The sequence below is a fragment of the Puntigrus tetrazona genome, chromosome 13 (genome assembly GCF_018831695.1).
Source record: "Puntigrus tetrazona isolate hp1 chromosome 13, ASM1883169v1, whole genome shotgun sequence".
Classification (NCBI taxonomy): Eukaryota; Metazoa; Chordata; class Actinopteri; order Cypriniformes; family Cyprinidae; genus Puntigrus; species Puntigrus tetrazona.
This window is the reverse complement of record NC_056711.1, coordinates 12,733,501-12,754,274: the sequence shown is the minus strand read 5'-3', so window position 1 is coordinate 12,754,274 and position 20,774 is coordinate 12,733,501. Positions and strand designations below refer to the sequence as shown.

General features: G+C 38.6%; 1 protein-coding gene across 2 annotated transcripts in view; it reads right to left on the bottom strand.

Moving 5' to 3' along the window:
• The window catches only part of macrod2 (mono-ADP ribosylhydrolase 2), a 460,723-nt gene that overhangs the window by 320,225 nt on the left and 119,724 nt on the right, over window positions 1-20,774 (bottom strand). For both annotated transcript variants that reach the window (XM_043255070.1, XM_043255069.1), the window contains exon 4: window positions 16,025-16,054. In XM_043255070.1, coding sequence (XP_043111005.1) covers window positions 16,025-16,054 — 30 coding nt within the window. The remainder of the gene's footprint in view (window positions 1-16,024; window positions 16,055-20,774) is intronic.

Here is a 20,774-nt window from a genome sequence, read left to right as displayed (position 1 = left end):
CAACACCCTGAAAGAAAAGAAGGCTGTATTTCTAACCCCAGCCATACATTATGATTTAATTGCCATGATACCACTAATAAGGAAACAATGGCTAAATCATGCAGAAACATTTTTTCTACAACAAATGAACAATGCAACATGACTATGCAATATTGTCTAACAATTTTAAAACCTGTTGAAAAATTAAAATAGACTGCAAGTACTGTTTGTACTGCGATAATGATTTTTGCTTCAAAAGACAGAATCTGATTAAGTTTGCTGACTAGGCAGTGAATGAACAGATGGGTAAACAAACAAAGATCGAGCCAGATGCAGGCAGATATGAAGCTATATACAATAAATGGACAGGTAATATTAAACCCCTTGTAATGATGTTCCACACCCGTTTGTATTAATCTTAGCTAAATAAGACCCACTGTGACATAATATAGTCCTTCCCACCTCTCTTAATTGGATTTGGTAGATGCAGGTCAGGTGTGAAGGGCACCAGTGAGCACTGATTAATACTCATTAGACTAACTAGACCTCAAGGTTCCATTCTGCCGTACAGCGGTCCGCTCTATAGGACACTATTGAGAGAATTAACCCCACACAGACTGAACCCATAATGCACTGCCCTTTGACCTAAGATAGCCAGCTATTGTTAAATGGAAGGGGGGTTAAAAGTAGAGCGCCGCCTTCCCAAACAACAAATGCGCTGAGGCTGGTAAACGTATTTTTGTGTGTGTTTGTGATCCTGAAGATTCATTCAACTCTGGCTGGGTGATGGATTCCAATCCACAACATTTATCAACAACAGATGCATCAGAGAAAGGAAAGCAAGTACAACAATAGACCATTGACTCATGATATATTAGATTTTATTCCGCTGTGGCGTCAGACAAGGAGAAGAAAGGAACAAACTCCACAGGGTATTTTCACAGATAATAGTGCCGTGCAAAAATCTGGTGGACATGGAATTGTGGCTGCAATCCCGGCTCTGGGCCGGATCCAAAAGAACCCTATTCATTCTGTGTAATAATGCTTCATAATATTCCAACACGTAGTTAACCAAACCACAGATGTGGTCTCGTTCTATCACAAAAGATGGTCTGATCATATTCTATTTGCAATAAGAGGATAAACCACTCTTATTCTCACAGTAAATTAAAAGTTATCAAAGACAGCTAGACACAGATTGCAAAGTAGGTCATTCTATGGTTTATGTTCATAACGCTGCTCTTCCTTGTCGTTTCTTAGGCTGTTCGGTCACTCAATTGTTTGTACAGAAAAATGTCTTGGGTTTTAATTGTATTTTCTCCTCTTATCCCTACTCCCAGGTGGTCAGTTAGCGCCAAGGCGAGCACAGGGCAGACATTATTAAAGTGATTTTTTTCCCTTTCACGTTGAGACTAATCAAGTTGGGGTAATTAGACCCACACGCCTGTGTAGATTGACATGAAGATTAACGAGTATTTGCACCACGCTTGAATGGAGGTGTGACATTCCCTTGCTTGTTGTCTGAGCAGACCTGCGGAAGCGGCGTGTTATAATCCAGCAAGAGTGTGCACTACAGTAACTAAACACAGCTGTACACGTGCATTTTTCTCTTTCATGAAGTGCACTTAAACACACTGGCTGTGACCTCCCGCACAAAATAACCAAACAAAGACTTGTGTTATTCTGCAATAAACTAGCAGCCCAAATTATAGGCAAGGCTATACATTTCTCTCTAGTTCAGAGCCCAGACAATCAGGTTTAATCAGATTCACACGGCCAGTCTATTGCTGTTCTTTGTTTTGTCAGACTCAGGACTCGAACAGGGAAGGGGTTTGAGCATGGAGAGAATTACAGACAAGATGAGTGATTCTGATAAGCATTTATGAAACATTTCTCTTCTCGTTGTTGCATGCTGAATGTTTCTAATCAGCGTGCTCGGCCTTCTAAATGACTGCGATAAAAGGACTTGTAAATCTTCAAGCCACGTTTACGTAAAAAAGGCTGTAAAAAATAAAACGGTAAATTTAATGGCCATCTGCTCTCTGCTGGAGCGGACTTGGATGTAATGTGCTTTTTGTGCGATCAAAGGGACCGTCCGCATCATGGTGGTTTACCTTCAGAGTCTCAGCCACCTCGTATTGCGAGTTCACAGCCCTGATTATTGAAAAACACTTTTACAGCAGACGTAAATGAGTCTCTTCAAAACAACGCAAACAAGAAAATGAACCAGCTTTCATTTTTGAAGATTTTAATGTATAACCACATTGCTAGACAATGACACATTTTATAGACTTCAAACAACTGTTATGTGTGTTTTCAGCCACTGAGGGTGTATAGTTACAACCTGAGAGGAGGCGGCGAGGTGAGCGGCCAATGACGAAACGGAGCAAAATATTTCAGTCAGTCAATGTTCTTATCTCATCAGTGCACAGTTAATAAAATATTAACAACTGCACTGCAGTCAGGCCTCATGCGAGGTCCATGGACCCCCTTGCCTGAATCGATCTCAGCCAATATCCTGCTATAGGTAAGACAGCTTCATTTACACAAATCCAAGAGTGTAACATGGAGACAGTAAGAATGAACAAAAACACACTGATAGCATACACCACACAAACATTAATTCTAGACTTAAAATCTGATGCGATTTCCTTTATAGAAAACTTCTGAAGCTTTTCTATAAAGCCAACAAACCACCTTTACCATTTATTTAATATTAAGGATCCTCAAAAAGGGGACTTGATTGTAGAACAATAATAATAATATTAAGTATTCATGTGAAATATTTAAAGGAATGATCAAATGTTTAGCTTGACAGACAACTAGATTCATTTTATATTTTCTTCCACCAATAAAAACATACATAAATTTTGCTTTAAATATAATATTTTTTTATCTCTGCTAAACTAAAATAACACAATGCATTATTAAAGATTGTAAATATTTCATTAATTATATTATGTAATGTATAAAAAATATATATATATATACATATAAACAAACATATCCACCTTATTTTTTAACGTAGAATGCATGAATGCAAGTTATTTAAAATTACAATAACATGGTAAGACACAGCAGTTTTCAATATCAAGCAGCTAAAAAACTAGATGCAAATGAGACAAGAAACCTTGAGCATTAAAATTTACAAATGGCCATGCCTGTTTTCCAGGAAAAATAAGGATAATACTATAACTTTATTTTAAATAACCAGACAGACAAAAAATGACCAGTGGCATTTTATCTCTACTGTGGGACACGTTCTCATCACTGGTCACCTCCTTACCAGTGTCCTGCAGGATCACCTGAGAGCAAACAAACAATCGCTCACACAGACTCTCGCAGACTTCAAACTCCGCGCTGTGTAAACAGCTTCTCTGCAGTCTATCAGGGGGCACAGCCAAAGCTCTTTGAAGAATGTTTCAGGGCCAAAAAAAAAATACCACGGCACTTCAAACAACACTGAAGGGACGGCAGCAGTTGATCCCGCGCTTTCAAGGTTACAGAGCTGTGTAAACGTATACAAGTCCACACTACAAATACAGAGAGACACATCGGTCACAGGAGTAGGACCACCGTGGCCGTACCGCCCACCTCATAAACACTGATCTCCTCTTAAGCCAGTCTCCAGCTGGGGTCTCTGGTCCACAGGGGCCTGCCGAGGACCCAGGTGTAAGTGCAGATTTCACACAGTCATGGTGGCCCACCTCTGGAGTTCATTTAGCCAAACAGTAGGGATAAAAGCGAGATGTGGGCCAAACCAGGCGCAGCCCACCTCCCGTTCACACAGCAGTGTGCGGAACTAGCACTTTTCTAATGGAAAAGCTTTCCTGTGCCATTCTGTTGATGGTACTTCTATACTTGCACAACTGGGATAATAGTCACAATTATTGCCTGTTTTATTTCACATTATAACTAAAGGCTAGATTTTCATTTCGTGTAAAAAAATCCTAGTGCTTGAAATGCAGAAAAATAACACTGTTAAAGTATTATGCTATTTTTTATCAGGGTTGTTACATCAAAGCTGATTGACACACAGCAGGCGTTTTGTTTTCTGTCAGCGCTGTATGAGAATATGCGCAGTAAAGGAGGGTTAAACAGATGTAATATGGAAGACTATGAATGTGGCAAAGTCACAAATTATAAAAAGAAATTTAAACATCAGTGCAAGTGAGATTACTAAGAGGTTGTTCATTTATTGGTGAAACACAGAAAACATTTTTTTTAAATTGCATCCACTTCTTCATATGATTCGGATTTATCAGTTGACTGTCAAGTGTAAAATAAAAATAAAAAAAACACTGTAGAAGCAGATCTTATTTTGCATTAGAAGTGTCATTATTATTCAGCCAGTTAATTACTTGCTCTACAAACACAAACTGCAGCAGCTGAAGGAACAGAAAACCTTGTCTTAATTAGTTCATATTAATCTCATCTTTCCCCTTTAAAATTGTTTTTATGTTTCAACTTTGTTCTCCTGAGAGAATCAAACAAATGGTCAGAAACTATTTTATTTTTTTAGCTATGAGGAACATGAAGAGAAATTGTCTTTATGTTTTGGTTGGCCATTGGGATCCAGACACCATTAGAAGGCCTTTAATGGTTTAAACGATAAGGTTCCTGGTGACTGACAAATTAAAACAGCAACTCTGGAAATGTAATGAATATAAATCTCATTTATGGAGAATATTTCATTGAGCGCTCTCCCCGTGTCTTTCTCCATTTCGCAGTTCACAGAGCGGACTGTTTACAGATACTGAGAGATAAGAGTCAATTAGGACTAAGAGCTGCAGATAGTATTGTTGAAGAAAATTTCTCCTTTGCTAATATCTCTTCTTCGGCTCATAAATCCCTTCACCTGCCAAAAATCATTGTCCCTTCCCCCTGATTGGCCCTCGCCTTTTCATTCCTCACAAAATCTGTTTCTCAGGCTTACTTTTCCACCCCGCTTAAGATAACATCCTCCATCTGTGGGCTCCCCACTTCACAACGTTTTAACCAACTTCCTAACTGCCTCTTTCCTCTAAATCTTGTTTTCCCTGCCTCTTCTTCTCACTTCCTCCTCATTCCCTCATCCTGTCTTTCTCACTAAGCACCCGTACATTTCATACCAGAGCTTCCAGGGTGTTTCATAGTACTCCAATTACTCACAGTTGTAAAAGTGTTTAAGCAATATGACATTTTAAGTGAAAGACATCAAATATGAATTGATTATAAATGATGGTATCCTTTTCATTTATTTTTGGATGAACTGTTCAATTATATATACACTGGCTCATGTAGTTTCCTGTAGTCATACAGTTTGTGCGTCCTAAATCAATATGATTACTGACTCTTTGTCCATATGCAAGTTTAAGGGTCATTTGAATAAATGATATTTTAATGAAAACATTTCATTAATTAGTGAGTAATTTTACTGAGTTTCAATAGGAACAACACTAAAAGTGAACGAAATAACTTGTAGTTCAGAGAGTTCCTTCAGCGAAGGATCAATGAGACTGATAACTTATCGGTAACTGAGTTTAGCTGATCAATTATTTAAAAGAATGAGAAACTATATGGTTTACACTTAATGTTTTTGATACACTAAAACAATCGGATCATAAGAGCAATTTGTTCTTGAACTGGAAACAGTATTACTAAATTCTTCAGATTCATCACACCGTAAGTCATTTGTTCATTATCCGGTTGTATTGCATGTTAGTGATCCACTAGATCAAAGTCAGCTGCTCTGGGAATGAGAATACAGCTTGTGCTGTATGTTTATTTTGTGCTAGCACTTTTCTCACCTTTATTTCATGCTGCACAATTTTCTTGTCACATTCAATTTTGAATTCAAATCTGGACTAAAACCTGAGTAATATATGATTTTTCTCACTGTGTAGGTATACAGTTGGGGATGTTTCCATTTTGTTGAAAAGTTGTTCGAGAAACACACACAATTGCAGAAGTCCAGTCTCACTGCTTCTCCCTCAGAGGCACCTATTATCCCTCGGAGACTCACACAGACATGGATGTATGTGCACGTATGTGTGTCTGTGTGTTACGTGTCGGCCCCAGACAGGAGGGCTGGCGGTACCGTGGGGTTAACGGCATGAATGAATTCATTCTGCCCCGTGGGAGCTGTCTCTGTTTTGGTTGAGTGACACTCTCTAGACAGATGCGGCGTTCTCCAGGACAGCCTTCACCAGCTGAATATCCAGAAGGAAAGATGCCCTCTCTCGCGTCGGTAACAGAGGAAAGAGAGGGAGAGAGAGGAAAAAAGATGACAGCTTCTCTCCAGAGCTCCCTTTCTCTCTTCTGCTCCATCTCAGGGCAGAAACACGGCATTTGTTGGAGAGAGCACAACCTGACAGATAGAGCTAACTAGCACAGCCTCTTGAGACGCACCGAAAGGCTGACAGTCGGTTACGGTTTGGCTAAAGGGCACGACTCCTGGTCTGTGTCTTCTCATTGGAGGTGTCAGGGAGATGTCACCCGGCACAATGTTGAACCCATAACCCCCTTCATTGCCTAACACCCCAAAAACCCTGATATCTCCACCCCTTTCTGTATTCTCGGTCCAATATAATGGTACAAACACACAGGCACAACAGATGCTGCAAAAAGCCCATCTACTTAGAGAGAAGACGCACTTTTATCGTGAGTCAGTCTGCGTAAATACCAAGGGTCTTGGATAATATGTCTTTCTGAGCTTTTGTTCTAGTAATCTGGGAAGTTTTTTCAGACAATTTTGACATCTGTCATAATTACAACCTTTGTACTTTCACAGAGGATCTGACAAATACGACATCCCGTATTAAGACACTGTTGTGATGCTGTGTGTCCATGTAAACACACTCACACACACACATAAGAGACAGATTCAAACATTGTTTTACATTTGAAACTAATTGCTTCCTATGGACGCTGGCATTTTACAAGACTGGGGTTTGAACGAATGCTAATGTTTTCTTTTGTAGCGGCGTCATTAAGAGCGGCCAAATACAACCCTTCAGTGATCCCGGTCTCCCGCCTGTGCAGATAATGCGGTCTGCTTCACACTTCGCTTGAGAATTGTAGTAAATTCCATTTAAAATTGAATTAATTTGTAGTAATTACTAAAAACTTCTGAATCTGTTGACTTTAGAGAAAGAATCCTGCTCCATACTCCACAGTTATGTGGCTAACTCTAGCCCATTAAAAGCTAATAGCACTGAACCTAATAGTTTTTGTCCCAAATCTATTTAATCCTATGCTTGAGTTAATGCTTTGTGCACCAGACAGGCTTAATGTTCATCTCAGTTATAAAGATCACATAAATGCTTTGTGAGTATATGGGAACATCACATCAGATCAGGCTTATCCATTTAGCCATTTATTAGCCAACAGTGGCCGATTATCTTCTGATTACAGTGTTGAATTAATTCCAGTTGAAGATGCATTTAAATAAGTAATATCTGTAACAAATTAAAGGTTTTTTGATGCTTTAAACACAAGAGTTCAATTGCATAAAAACATTAAGGGAGGGCAAACATATCAAATGGAAAGGCGACTAATGGAAGTTCTTAATCTTAAAAGTGGTCGTTTTAAATTTTAAAATACCAGTAAATTTTTAAAAAGTATAAGTTGGTATAATAGGCTGTAGTTTAAATACTTGATACAGGCTGAATTACAGATGATTATTATTAAACCCTACATTTTTATAATCTGTGTCTGAGGTTATTTTGATAACAGGGCTTTTTCTTAATAAATTATGAATATTTATATGTAACCATTTTTTCACCTTGACTTTCTTACATTTCTTAAAAAGAAAATAATTAGCATGAGGTCTTGAACCTACATCTAAAGAAGGTGGCCCTTTCACTCACATATTGCCTCCTGTGTCACCCTCCCATTTAAAAACATTCAAAAATCGCTTCAAATTAATTGGCCAACTACCTTAACTACCTTCTTTATCATGAAGTTTCAGTGGAACCTCACTAAAGTGCTTAGCTTCAACAAATCACCTCTTTCTGGAGTGATAGACAAAGTAAGAGAATTCAATCCGATTGAGTCTTTTTCTTTTTTTTTCAAAACAGCCCATTTGCGACATTAAAAGTGGCCATCGATCTGACAGATCAAGCCAGCGTTAAAGGGATTGTGGGTGACTATCATGCTAGGTCTGCGAAGACGCCTCTTGTTGAGACTATGGTGCTCATGTGGGGACTGCTCCTCACTGCTCCTAAAACTGTCAGGATACATTTTGTCCGCAGCCAAGGGCTAGAGGATGCAAAAACTGACCAATGAGTAAACTGACAGGACGACTCATCCTCCAAACAAGAATGACTCCCAGTGGGCAAAGCCAGCGACCGCAGCACCAAACACGAGGCTTTTCAGAGCCAAATCTGAAGTGACATTCAGAAAGGGAATGTTCGGTTTTGTCTGAAATCTCAGCGATTGACCCAGAATAATATGAAAGGGATGGGAGGATGCTTCACTCGGCTGTTCTGATGCGTCTTAGAGGAAAGATAATCACAATTTATCCAACCCGTTTCTCAATGACATGGTAAACCACCTATCTATGCGTCACACGGGCCTTGAAATCTGTTACCTAAAGTCCTGTGGATCTCTACCTCAAATAATATCTTGTCATGGGTCAAACCGGAGGTAGACATTCCCTCGAGGATATTTTCTCCACAAGCACGGAGATAAAATTATAGATAGCAGTTACAGATTTCCTCTAGTGCGCTGTAGGTTTCAGGTGTCTAACAACAGAGCAAATCGCAGATTTACACGTTTGAAGCGCACACACATCAGCACGGAAAGGGTGTGTGACAAAAGTGCAAACATCAGAAATAAGCTGAGAAACAAAAAAAAAAAAACTGTATACTGTTTATCAAACAAATGACTCAGGCTTTCCACAAACATCATTACTCGGATCATGATTTCCTGGGATCACGATTGTTTACTGTGAATGTGTGAAGGGAAAACCATTTACAAGCCCCAACAGGGTTATTCCCATGGGAATGAAGGGCTCTAGTGAAGTAGTTTGTTCAGGTGTTTGCTGGAAGATGTAAGCTGCACGGGAATGTCATGGAGTGTCTGTTGACATTTACTCTGAAAAGTTAAATACTGCACATCTGCCAACCATTGGATCGTTCGATATGAAAAATCTGCACATGTCACCAGTAAATAGTGGGCGTTTCAATAATTTATCCTTATTTTGGCTTCATTGAATGATAGATTTAGGAGTAATTTGTTTGTGCGTGCGGACAGGGATTTGCTGGTAAAAGTTAAAACACTTTCCTGGCATTGTGCACACAGAGCCCAACCGATGCCATTGACTAACTAATGACATGGTTGCCGATGGCGATGGGATGACAGTGGGGAGATTTATGTGTGGAGACACAGATGAATGATTCATCAGTTCTAGAGAACAGTGATGCGAACGCTGAGCCCAGCATTGGCGGCAGAAACCCCATACTTTAACCAAGATGTGACAGTAGACCTGCCACCTTGCCTGACACCTGCATTAATGTATCCTTCATGAAGCTTTAGAGGGGGGAAATATCTTCCTTGCAATATATTTGCTAACAATGTCATTCATTTTTTCTTCTTTATAATTACGTGTGTGTAAATTTGTCAAGGATTTTTACAATTAAGCAATAATGCTTCATCGTTTCCAAACAGTGGCGGATGATTGGAGAGAGAAAAAAACATAAGCCATATGTAAAGACTTGAAAATATGATCTGAGGTGGCTATTTATTCTAGTAACTATCCATAACACCCTAAAAATCACATAATGAGTAGGGAAAAAAAACACTCAGAACACCATTACAATTAGTATACGCAGTTAATGTATAAATAATAATATTACATATATAAATGTATAAGATTGCGTAATATTTTGTAAATAAGAACACGTTTTAATATAATGGTTAATAACATTATGTAAGAAAAATTTATGTTTTAAATGACCAATTAGTCAACCGTACAGTGTAATATACATACATCTTGTTTAAAAAAAAAAAATTGGCACTCATCTGAGAACATCCTTTGGCTCAGCAGCCTCAAAAAAAAAAAAAAAAAAGAGAAAATCTTCTGACGCATATTTTGATGATAAATAAAAAGGCCTAGAAAAAAACTGTCTTCTCCAAGATACCATAACACATCAGCACATACAAATATAGCGTTCACTGAAGTAGCCTCAAAACTAATGGTGTGATAATTTCCCATCAATTAGTCCATCCATCACTGCTGATTGGGCCAGAGTGTGATATCAGAGCCTATTTCAGGAACCTCTTACAAAAACCTGTGATCAAGCATGCAGAGGGATTCTGGGTAAAAACTCCCCTCCAGAAGAATACACATTCATGTGCTTGTGTAACAAGCATCCCTATCAAAGAGTAAAATAGCCTTGTTGAGATCCATTAGATGTATCCACATGCTGCCGTTCGCCTTTTGACAGCCGCATGTGGAGGATGTTTTGGTAAGAGTTGGGACAAAAGGATGGGTTTTGCATCATTTCAGGCTTTAATTGGAGCATGGATATGGCCGTAGCTAAAGTGGCAGGTGTGGTGCTTTTGTTCCAGTGAGCCCAACATGGATAAAAGCTGTCTCACTGCAGGTGTGTGGATGAAACTGTTTTAAGCTCTGATGATGTATTAGCTACTAAGCAATACTGAGGTAACCTGAAGATGAAGTGTGATTCACCATGCTCCGTATTAGGCACAAAGATGAAAGGATGGATGAATTGCGCAAGGGTTCACGCAAGCACACAAGGATGAAACAGTGAAATCATGTTGATTTGATATGAGAGAGACAGCCGGTGAGATGAAAGAGAAAGGCCGCTCTTACTTTCACCCCTGCAAAGTGAAAAAGTGGTGCATTCAGCACCAGATCAAAACACCAAAGGGAGACTGTTTACAAATGTGTATGGTCTAAACTGCCCTCTGAAAATGATATTCATATTGAGAGAAACTCGGTGGATAGAGGACAAAGTATGCGAGTGGAATGGAATGACAGCAGTTTTCCCTCCTCACTCATAACCATTATGCAATCACTCACTCAAATCCACTTCAGGTTTTCTCTTTCAAAATAAGGTAAGATAAATCTCACTGCATAAAAGCGTTTATTTACAATACTGTAAGATTCATTAAGATACATTAAGTATCACAAACTAACAATAAACACATTTTTAAATTGCATCATTTATTAATTTAGTATAATGTTAATTTATAACACATTTGTTCATTGTTCATTTATGGTCACAATACATGACTGTTTTTTTTGTTGTTGTTGTTGTTTTACAACTTGAAATGTTAAAAATGTATGTAATGTGTAGAATACAGATATTAACCATTAACAGATGCTGTGATAGAACTGTTTACTATTGCATGATACTAAATGTATTAACTAATGTAATGCAAACCTTTTTTTCCATCATGAATGAGATGGGATATCTTGGAGAAAAACAATGTTTTATCCATTGTAGTATCCATTATTATCCTTAAAAAAAAAAATCCACAAAAAATAAAAAAAAAGTGTTTTTATGTTATGTTTTTACATTTTAAACAAAACCCATGATAGTCTGTAAAAACAATGCACATTGGGGTTTGCCCAAACTAAATCTGACTAGACCAAACCCTTCAGTAGTGATTGCATTGTAAAGACATAATCTTTGAAACGAAACTGAATGTACATCTGGTGTAGGCTCCATGGAGATATATGTGATGAAACAATAATAACATGAGCTGAATAATACATAAAAATAGACGCTCTATACAGTACATGTCTTGCAGCCAACTTGGAAAGTATACAAAACAGCACACATCCACACATAAATCCAAGAATTAGCGAATCCCAACATGGCACTTGTGCAAGCCGTCAGGTATCAATAGGCTGCTTTAATGTGTGAAAAAGCAATTTAAAAAGCTATCCAATGGTTGTGTTCTGTCAATGGAGTCACTTTCACCCCCCCCAAAAAAATAAAACGATTAATGCCCGCAGGCTAACGGATGTTGCTGGCAACACACACGATCTTAATTGCTTTTTGCAAGGTCAAGCGACCTACTGCTCCGTAGCTCAAAATAAGGAGACATAATTCAAGTATGGAACATGACATGTCCTTATTCCAGCAAGGAGAATCTGGAACTTCACTGGAGCACATTACAGTCATACGCAGATTTAGGAAATAAAATAAAAAATCAGATGAATATACATCAATGAGATATGTTTTAAAGTACATTACAGTCAAAAAGTATGGTCATTTCTATATTTCAATTTCTATATTTCAATTCATAAATTTAGACAATCTGAATGGAATTTAAAAACCATTGCCGTCATACAAGAAAGTTGCATACCCCGCATGATTTTTCTATTCCTGCTAAACTGTTAAAAGGTTCATGGTAAAACTAAAACATATGTAAATAAAATGCAAATAAAATAACTAACACTTTAGTAAATACAGCGCAGTGCAGTAATAACAGAGCTAACTTCGGTATACTTGTGCTACAGAAATGTGACGCTTTGATCAGGATATGCAACTGCTATCACTTCTACCCCCCTCACATGCTCTGGTTTCACACAACCGTACAAGGATGAAGCATCACCTAAAACGCTGAGATTTGTCTGGGTGGTCTAATTTAAACCTCAGTGCTAAACAGGCAAAATCGTTTCAGTCGGAATGCAAACGAGCCAATATCCCCTCTGGATGAAGACATCAAAGTTCTCTCCACTACTAAAGATTCATAGCCAAGTAAAAAGCAAAATCATCATGTTCTGCACTAAGAACCTGACTGATAGACATCAGGACTTGTTTATATCAGACACAGCCCATCAGGGCTCCATCAACACCCAGCCATCAAATAACACCAAACAGATTACATAACCAGAGGCATCTCAAACTGTTAGATTTACTAGAAAGCAAACGTCAAGATATTGTGATCAATTTTGAATCCAATAAATCCTTTTACTGAAAAACAAATTCTGTTTTGTTTTGTTTTTGTTTTATTTATGAGCACTTATGTTAACCAGAGATCATTCAGGAGAAATGAAAGATTTAATCATGCCATTTAAAGTGGGAACTAAATAACGTGCTTTGTTGACCGCACCAATTTTATTTTAATTGAGTTTGTTGTGTGTTGCGTTTGTGGCTCAACAACAGGAAACCACTCAACCGCAGCTATGAAACCCTGTGAGAGACAAAAACTGGGTGGAATGCTGGTACGCTAAAGCCTAAAATATCAAAACAGTTTACTAGACAATTAAATGACCGTGACCTTTTGCCCAACCCAGAGTTCAAAGCTCCTTACAGTAGAAACTTTCCCTTTTATTTACATTAGAGAGTCAGCTTTTCTCCCAGATCTTAGGTCATTAGAAAGCAAAACAAGAGCAGGGATAAGAGGACGCCTAAGTCTTTCCTTCTGAAGAGTAGCGAATGAGATGAACTCATCACAGATGGAGGTCCTCACCTCGATAAACGATAGGCAGTAGGAAAGGGGGAGAAAAGAAAACAGGTTTGTGTATCTGCCGCCCCATTGCTGATATCATAGGGTCAAGAGATAAAGCCACCTAGGACATACAAGTTTGTTTTTTTTTTTTAGACTGGAGAGAAAGAGAAAGAAATGAAGAGCTTTGTCTCACGTAACACAGGAGAGACAGATTAAAAAATGGGAGAAAAGTAGTCTTAGATTGAAGTCTGTGAAAGATAAAAGCCAATGAACTCTTGCCTGGATCATCATTCAAACCATAGAATGAGCTTTGCTCATGTCAGTCTGCTTTTGCTTTGGTTTTGCAATTATTGCCAAAGGATTACACTTGGCTTTGTTCAGACAAGCAGAGAAATTCAGAATTTTTTTGTGCATCCTAATCAAATTAGTTTCATATTTGTAGTTTTAACAGCAAAACAAAAAAAATTATTATGATTTCCCTAAATGATTTTAGGGGGGAAAAAAATCAGATTTACTAGAGAGGTGTTTATATACTCTTTTCGATAGAGATGCATTATAATAATATTTATAATAATAATATTTTTGTTATCGTTTCACTTGATATTAGATGTATGTTTATCTTTTTTCATATAATCTTTTAAAACACGTGATGTGTCCGTCATGTTGGAACGGTGTATTTGACATCATTCACCATACTGTAGTTTCGCACAGAACTGTCGAGCTATTCTGTGCAGGGTTGTGGCATCTTTCAAATATTTACTGCTTACTATGGGGAATGACATCAAATCAGACCGCTACAATATGGCAGATGGCTTATGTATCGCGGCCCATAGAAACAGTCTCTAATGAGGCATCTAGGTATAATCTATGGCAACCACAAGGATTTCTGAGTAACTATTTTTTTGGTGGAAAAGAGTTTTTATTCATCATTATATTTTATTTGCTCGGTTTTATTTTGTGAAATCTTACTACACTTGCCTGTAGCAGTTACAACTACCAATTTTAGTTTTTAGTTTTTTACTCTTCATAACTTATCTTTGCTGAATAAAAAGATCAAAAATACTTTTTTATTTATTTTTTTTTTTTTACATCTTATCGATCCAAACTTTTGAACAGCAGTGTATATAACATTTGCTGTAAAAAAAAATGTAAGATAAATAAATAATACTACATAGCAATTGTGTAAAAAGCAGCGTGTTGACAGTCACATTATTAACATAAGAACTGTAGTAGATTGGCTGTCAGTCCATCTCAAAATAGTGTGCCTGCTTCATGCTGTTTTCAGAGTTTAACATGTGTTTTCTTATGTTGCCAACCTTGGATTAGCATTTTTGCTATCTTCTTTGACACTATACCAAATGTCTTATAGTTACGGGTTAATTGGTTTTCTAGCACTGGCATCTGGAGAAGGCAATTAGGGGAGACAATGCTCTTGATATGGGCTTTGATTAAACTCCCATCAGTGCTGCACACAACAATAAGCTTTTTTTTTTTTTTTTTTTTTTTCAGGGATGTGAGTTTTGCTTGCAGGCTGACATGTTTGGGAAAAAACACCTCCAGATGCCATGCTAACAGGCATATTTTCTTTCACGGATCCTTTTCAGGTACAAAAATATTCCCACAGAGTGTAACATCAGCCTTCGTTCACCTGCCGCTGCTGATGAACATCCTCTAATAGTCTCTCTTACGCAAGCGCTCACGCACACACACACACGCCAATATCAAAAGCCAATTACGGCGAAATAATGAAGAAACCAAATTGCCCTCAAGACGTTTCGCATCGTGACAAATCAATAAAAGGACCATGATGACATACAACGAGGTGCCAATAAAGCGCAGGGCCGCAGAAACATTTGACTCTCAGTCGGTGGGGGTCACACCGATTCACTGACAAGTGCTGTGGTAAGTAGTTTTGTCACAGACGTGTGACCTCTGCTCTTAATCAGCTCGTTTTTTTTTTTTGTTCACCACTTCTCCAATCAGGAAAATCGGTCACAGTGGCTGATAAGGGTCTATTCTAGACCTAAGATGAAGAAAGATGGGGGTTTGGGGGGCTTTTAGCACACATCAGATAACATAAGAGCCATACTAAGGAGAGTGTGATGTGATACGGATAGTGTATCACGAGTGGTAATCGCTTCCTCACGAGGGACCCAATCAAGCGCGTTCGGCTCCCGAGATGTGGCAGGGGAGAAGGACCCTCCCTGACACCATGGCACAGATGGATAAACAATGGATCGTGCGAAAGGGGGCACACGACTGACCTACATTCATTATCTGGGGACTAAACGGATTCCTCTGTAAAAGCGAGGTGGATCAAAATTCCAGTTGTAATTGGGTTGATTCCCGACCCCACACCCAGACACTTCTTTACTCCTTCTGTCATGTCTTGTGTTTTTGTGTGTAATTACTTCAATCATGTCAAAATGTGCGCAGAAATGTTTCCAAATGAGGGCCTGGGTAGTGTTGCTCCAATAACCGCCCACATGGGCAACCACAGACATGGTTGGACACCTCAAATTTTATGAGCCAGTGCACGGCGATGTGTTTTTCTGCTGTCAAATTCATGGTGAAACCACCTAACATCTCAAAATTATGTTACAATGAAAATGTAGTAAAATAAGACACTTACCTCCTCCACCGCCGAGCAGAGAAGAGTTTGCTGTAGAGGAAACAAAAGAGAGAAAAAACAACATGAGTGTCTGAATTAAGGAACACCTTCAAAAGAAACACTTTAGCTCAATACGGAGCATAGTATCATTTGGGTAAGAGCCAACAAAGATGTGGAACCTGAAGGTCAAGAACACTCCAAAGCCAGACGTTTGTCCTGAATAGAGGTTTGAGGTACCAGTGAGCTAGCAGCTGTACAGCAGAATGCTATCATTACACTTCTAAATGAACACTATTGAGGGCTAAACGCTCAGGCTGCGTGTTTTCTGTCAGAGCCGAGTGGGCTACACATAGAGCTGCTGAGGTGAGTTTAAGCAGACGTGGATGGGGCCCGGCGTTTCTTTGATGCCATGTTTCTGATCTGTGATAGTGCAGTGGGCGGCCCAGGGTCAGCGGCCTGTCTTAAAAATCCCTCCCGCCGCTCGGATAAGAGTGCTAAAAACAGACAGAGTAAAACTATATTCCACTCCTCTCTACTTAAGAGGGACACTGAGCCACACAGAAGCGTTTGGCACCACAAGACACTGTTACATCTTTTTTTCCACTTTTCTACAAGTGGTGAGGCCAATAAGAGGTTTCACTAGAGGAAAAAAGAGAAGCTACTGAAACATTTTATAATTAGATTACATCAGCTATAGATTATCGTACTTTAGAAAAAACAACAAAGTGAAAACCAATTAAAAAGCCCAAGGTAAAAAAATAAAAAAAAATGGAACGCCCTGGTAACACTGATTTCATGAAATGCAGTAAAATAAACTATAATTGCTATTATAAGTATGTGAAATGTTTTTGGTTGAAATTCATTTAAATTTTCCTTTAGTTTTTTCTGAGCCAAAAATAAATATCACACATTTTCCCCTCATATAATGTCACTAAAAAGACATTGTGTAAAAATTTGTCAGGCATATTTACATCAAAAATCCATTTATAACTCAGTAAAAGATTACATTTTTTCACCTCAAATAAATAAGCTTGTTTGAATTTTTACATCAATATTGTCTTACACAATGTCAAAATTATTAAAATTTTGACATTGTACTCTCCAAATACTTTAAATTTCTCTCTCTCTCTCTGTGTGTGTGTGTACACACACACACACACACACACACACATATACATATACACACACACATATATACATATACACACTCACTGTTACACAGTACATAACATTACTACTATAATATACTATATATATATATATCATATAATAGCTAGCATAATATATTAAATCTGCCCTGTTCAGAAAAATGCTAAGAGAAAGATCAGTGTTTTAACAGCAAAGAAAGGTCCTAATGGTGGGACTTCTGTCTGAGCTTTCCCAACAACGACAGCACGGCATCTCTTATTCCAGAGGGGATGCCGAGAAAGTTGAGAATAATGACCCACGAGGGCCCTTTTATTTTTACTTTCTTAAATGTTTCTTTCCCTTTGTGAAGCAAGCCTCTCTGTGGGATTCTTTTGATCTCCCTTTCCCTCGCTCCCGCTCTTTTTTCTTAGAGAATAAGCGTCTAGGTAAGCATGAAAAAAACCCTGCTACCTCCACCGAGATCGACAACAAGCCTAACCCCTCAGCAACTGATATCAAGGGAGACATTAAAATCCTCAAAATGGATGGGGACTTTTCCTTAGCAATCTCTTATCATAAGACAGCGAGCAGGAGAACAAATGGAGAACAGCTGCTGCGAAGAAGCAAAAGAGAAAACGTGTGCACTTTCAGAAGCGCTGCAGAGCTGTGGAACTGGCTACTTGCAGTATGATCCAAAGTGACAGGAACTTGAGTCCGAACAGGCCACGGTTAAAATCTAAACAGAAATCTACACCAGAGGCATAATCATGCCATACTGCAGTTTGATAGAGTTATTAATCATAAAACACATTAGCTCCCTGTCCGTCTTATTCTATATCTAAGCAATAAGGCACAAGAGGAAATTTAATAAAAATGTATATAGCTACACAATTATTCACCACAAGTTTTTAAAAGAAGTTTTTATTTGCACAATATTACTATTTTTACTGTATTTTTGATCAGATACAGTATGTTTAGAAAAATTATGCTTCTTGCATTACAATAGCTGCAACATTAAAAAAAATAAATAAATAAACACCTACATTGTCATCTTAATGCAGGAAAGCAGACAGGAAGACAACGCGTGCTACTTCCTGTGTCATCCTAGACCTTTGCTCTGCTGGGTGTCCACCCTTGATAAGACCACAACGCTCAATAGACAAAAACAAAGCTCTGTCTGTACATAGCGCAGGGTTTTTTTCTGTCTTGTTCGGGTCATAAATCCCAGTCAAAGCTTCCTGCTCTCTCTTAGAGAACTGACGAGGGCCGGTAGGACTCACAGCGGTGGGCGTCCCGCTAAGCTCGTAAATCTAACAATACAGAAACACAGAGATTGTGCTGGTCATTAGTTAGTGTCAGAAAACAACACAGACCCCGGCCTCCATGGTGACGATATCCTCACACATTCCCACTCTTCCACACACACAATCGCATCTTTCCTGTGTTTTTCCTTTTGCACTCGGGAGTTGATACCAAGCAGCTAAAAGCTATAAAAACCATAGGGAAATAGCGCATGTACCCCATAAAAAGAAAAGGGAAAAAAAAAAACACACCAGAGAAAAAGAGAAACACTCTGTATTAATACATCACAGACAACACACACATGAAAATTTTAGCAGACTCCAAAAAATGAAGACATGCAACAACAACAAAAAAAAAAGTGTCTATATACAGTGGCCTGAAAAGTATTCATCTGTATTTTAAGTAAACATTGTATTTATTTAGGCTTGTTATTATATTTAGGGTAGTCACTTATATTTAATCGTTTTACATAAGTGAAAACGGTTTTGTTCTCCTAAATTTCGCTTATTACTGCACCTTTAGATATTCTCTTACAAGAACTCACACACTAGTACAACCTGATATAATGAGAACATGTATGAATTTATAATATTAGCATGCTAAAGCACAGCATCAACCTGCTAAAACACTCTTAAGAAACTGCATTTCAACCTTTACAAGCTTCCAGAACAATTTCATCCATATTTTTCTAAGTTGCACAACAATATCAGAATGTGTGATTAACCGACTAACTCCGTCTGGCATACAGAATGAAGATGTAAGAGTAAAGCAAGCACAGTCTGCATTAACCTGAGGCTAAACGAAAAAATGATCTGCCAGGACCTCAAATGAACCAAGCTAAAATGCCTCACTGGAAAACAACTTGATTTTCTTGCCTGGTTTTATCCCCCCTTTTTCCTGGCGTTTGCTTTTAGATGCACACCAAATCTTCAGCTTTTTTCACATTTATGATGCCAAGTTCAAAACAGCGATATAATCTTCCTCAGAGATTTTGGCCTTCCTGCAAAATTAAAACGAGTACAAATAGAAGCACGTTGACGGAAGAAACGAAATCGCTATACTTAGCAGGCTGACATACCGAACACGCCAGTATCAAGCTAAAATTACTTGCTTTTTTTATGACCAAAAAAAGGGTAAAAACTGGATGCTAGAGTATATTCGAGTTTTCATATTCCAAGGCATCATTCAAAAGTGTTGGAACTAGTTGCAGCAGTAGTGTATTCAGCACTTTAAATGCTCAGCCATGTGAAAATAAGCTCAAAATAAAGATGATAGGTGAATAACCCACACAATTTACACACACACACTGGACTTTCCACTTCACAAGACAGCTTAACTAGGTATGCCAGTCAGCCCAAAATTTTAGGGTGAAGTCATTAGTACAGTAAGCAACCACCACACACACACACACACACACACACACACACCACCCCTGCGAAATCGCTCAAGGCTGAAAATATCAGGGAGAACCCATCTCATGTCAGCAAAGCTCAGCGTTAAATTGAACCAAGTCTTGTGGGTAAAGATAAGACTCTTTATTAGCCACTGAAACAGAGACACAGAGAGAGTGAGAGAGTGAGAGAGAGAGAGAGAGAGAGAGAGAGAATCTAGGCTGTATTTCTTATTTGCAGCACATTAAAAATACATGTGATTTTGCCTGGCCCAGACACAGCACAGTGCGATAACTCTGCTCGGCTCTTTTGTTCTTTATTGCGCCGAGCGTTCCCGGAGGAATCCGTCTGCAACTGCTGAGCACCAGAGCAGGACAAGCTGAATCAGAGAGTATGGGACCAGAACAGATCTCTCATCTCATCTCATCTCTCTCTCTGTGTATGCGTACAGTTATATAGCAGTCAAGAGAGGAAAGGGCTGAAAGCACTCAGTGCCCAACCACACTTGATCAAAGTCCCTCTTCTCCAGATCAGTGAGGTCCGTTCACCAGGCACAAGCAATACAGCACCGCGTCTCTGACACTAACAACTGCTCAAGGAGGAATTCTCAATCTTCTGGGTGTCCTGGTATAGGATGATCAAGAGATCTTCAATCGTAACTCTCAAGGCAAGCTCAAATCCTGAGGGAAACTAGTCAATGTAATTGGCATTGTTCTCATCAGCAAAAATGACTGCTGTACATGTTTGTTAACGAAGTGTTTCCGTCATGATATCTATGCATTGCAATGAAAATTAATTCGCTCTGTAGTGTAGTATTAATGAATGTGAATCTGGCAAGCAGATAATCATGTAAAGATGACCCTTATGCACTGTTTAATGGCCTACTACCCCAAGTTAAGGAGAAAAGAAGATCAAGTTATATAGTGCTAGTAAATGCATCTAGACCCCCA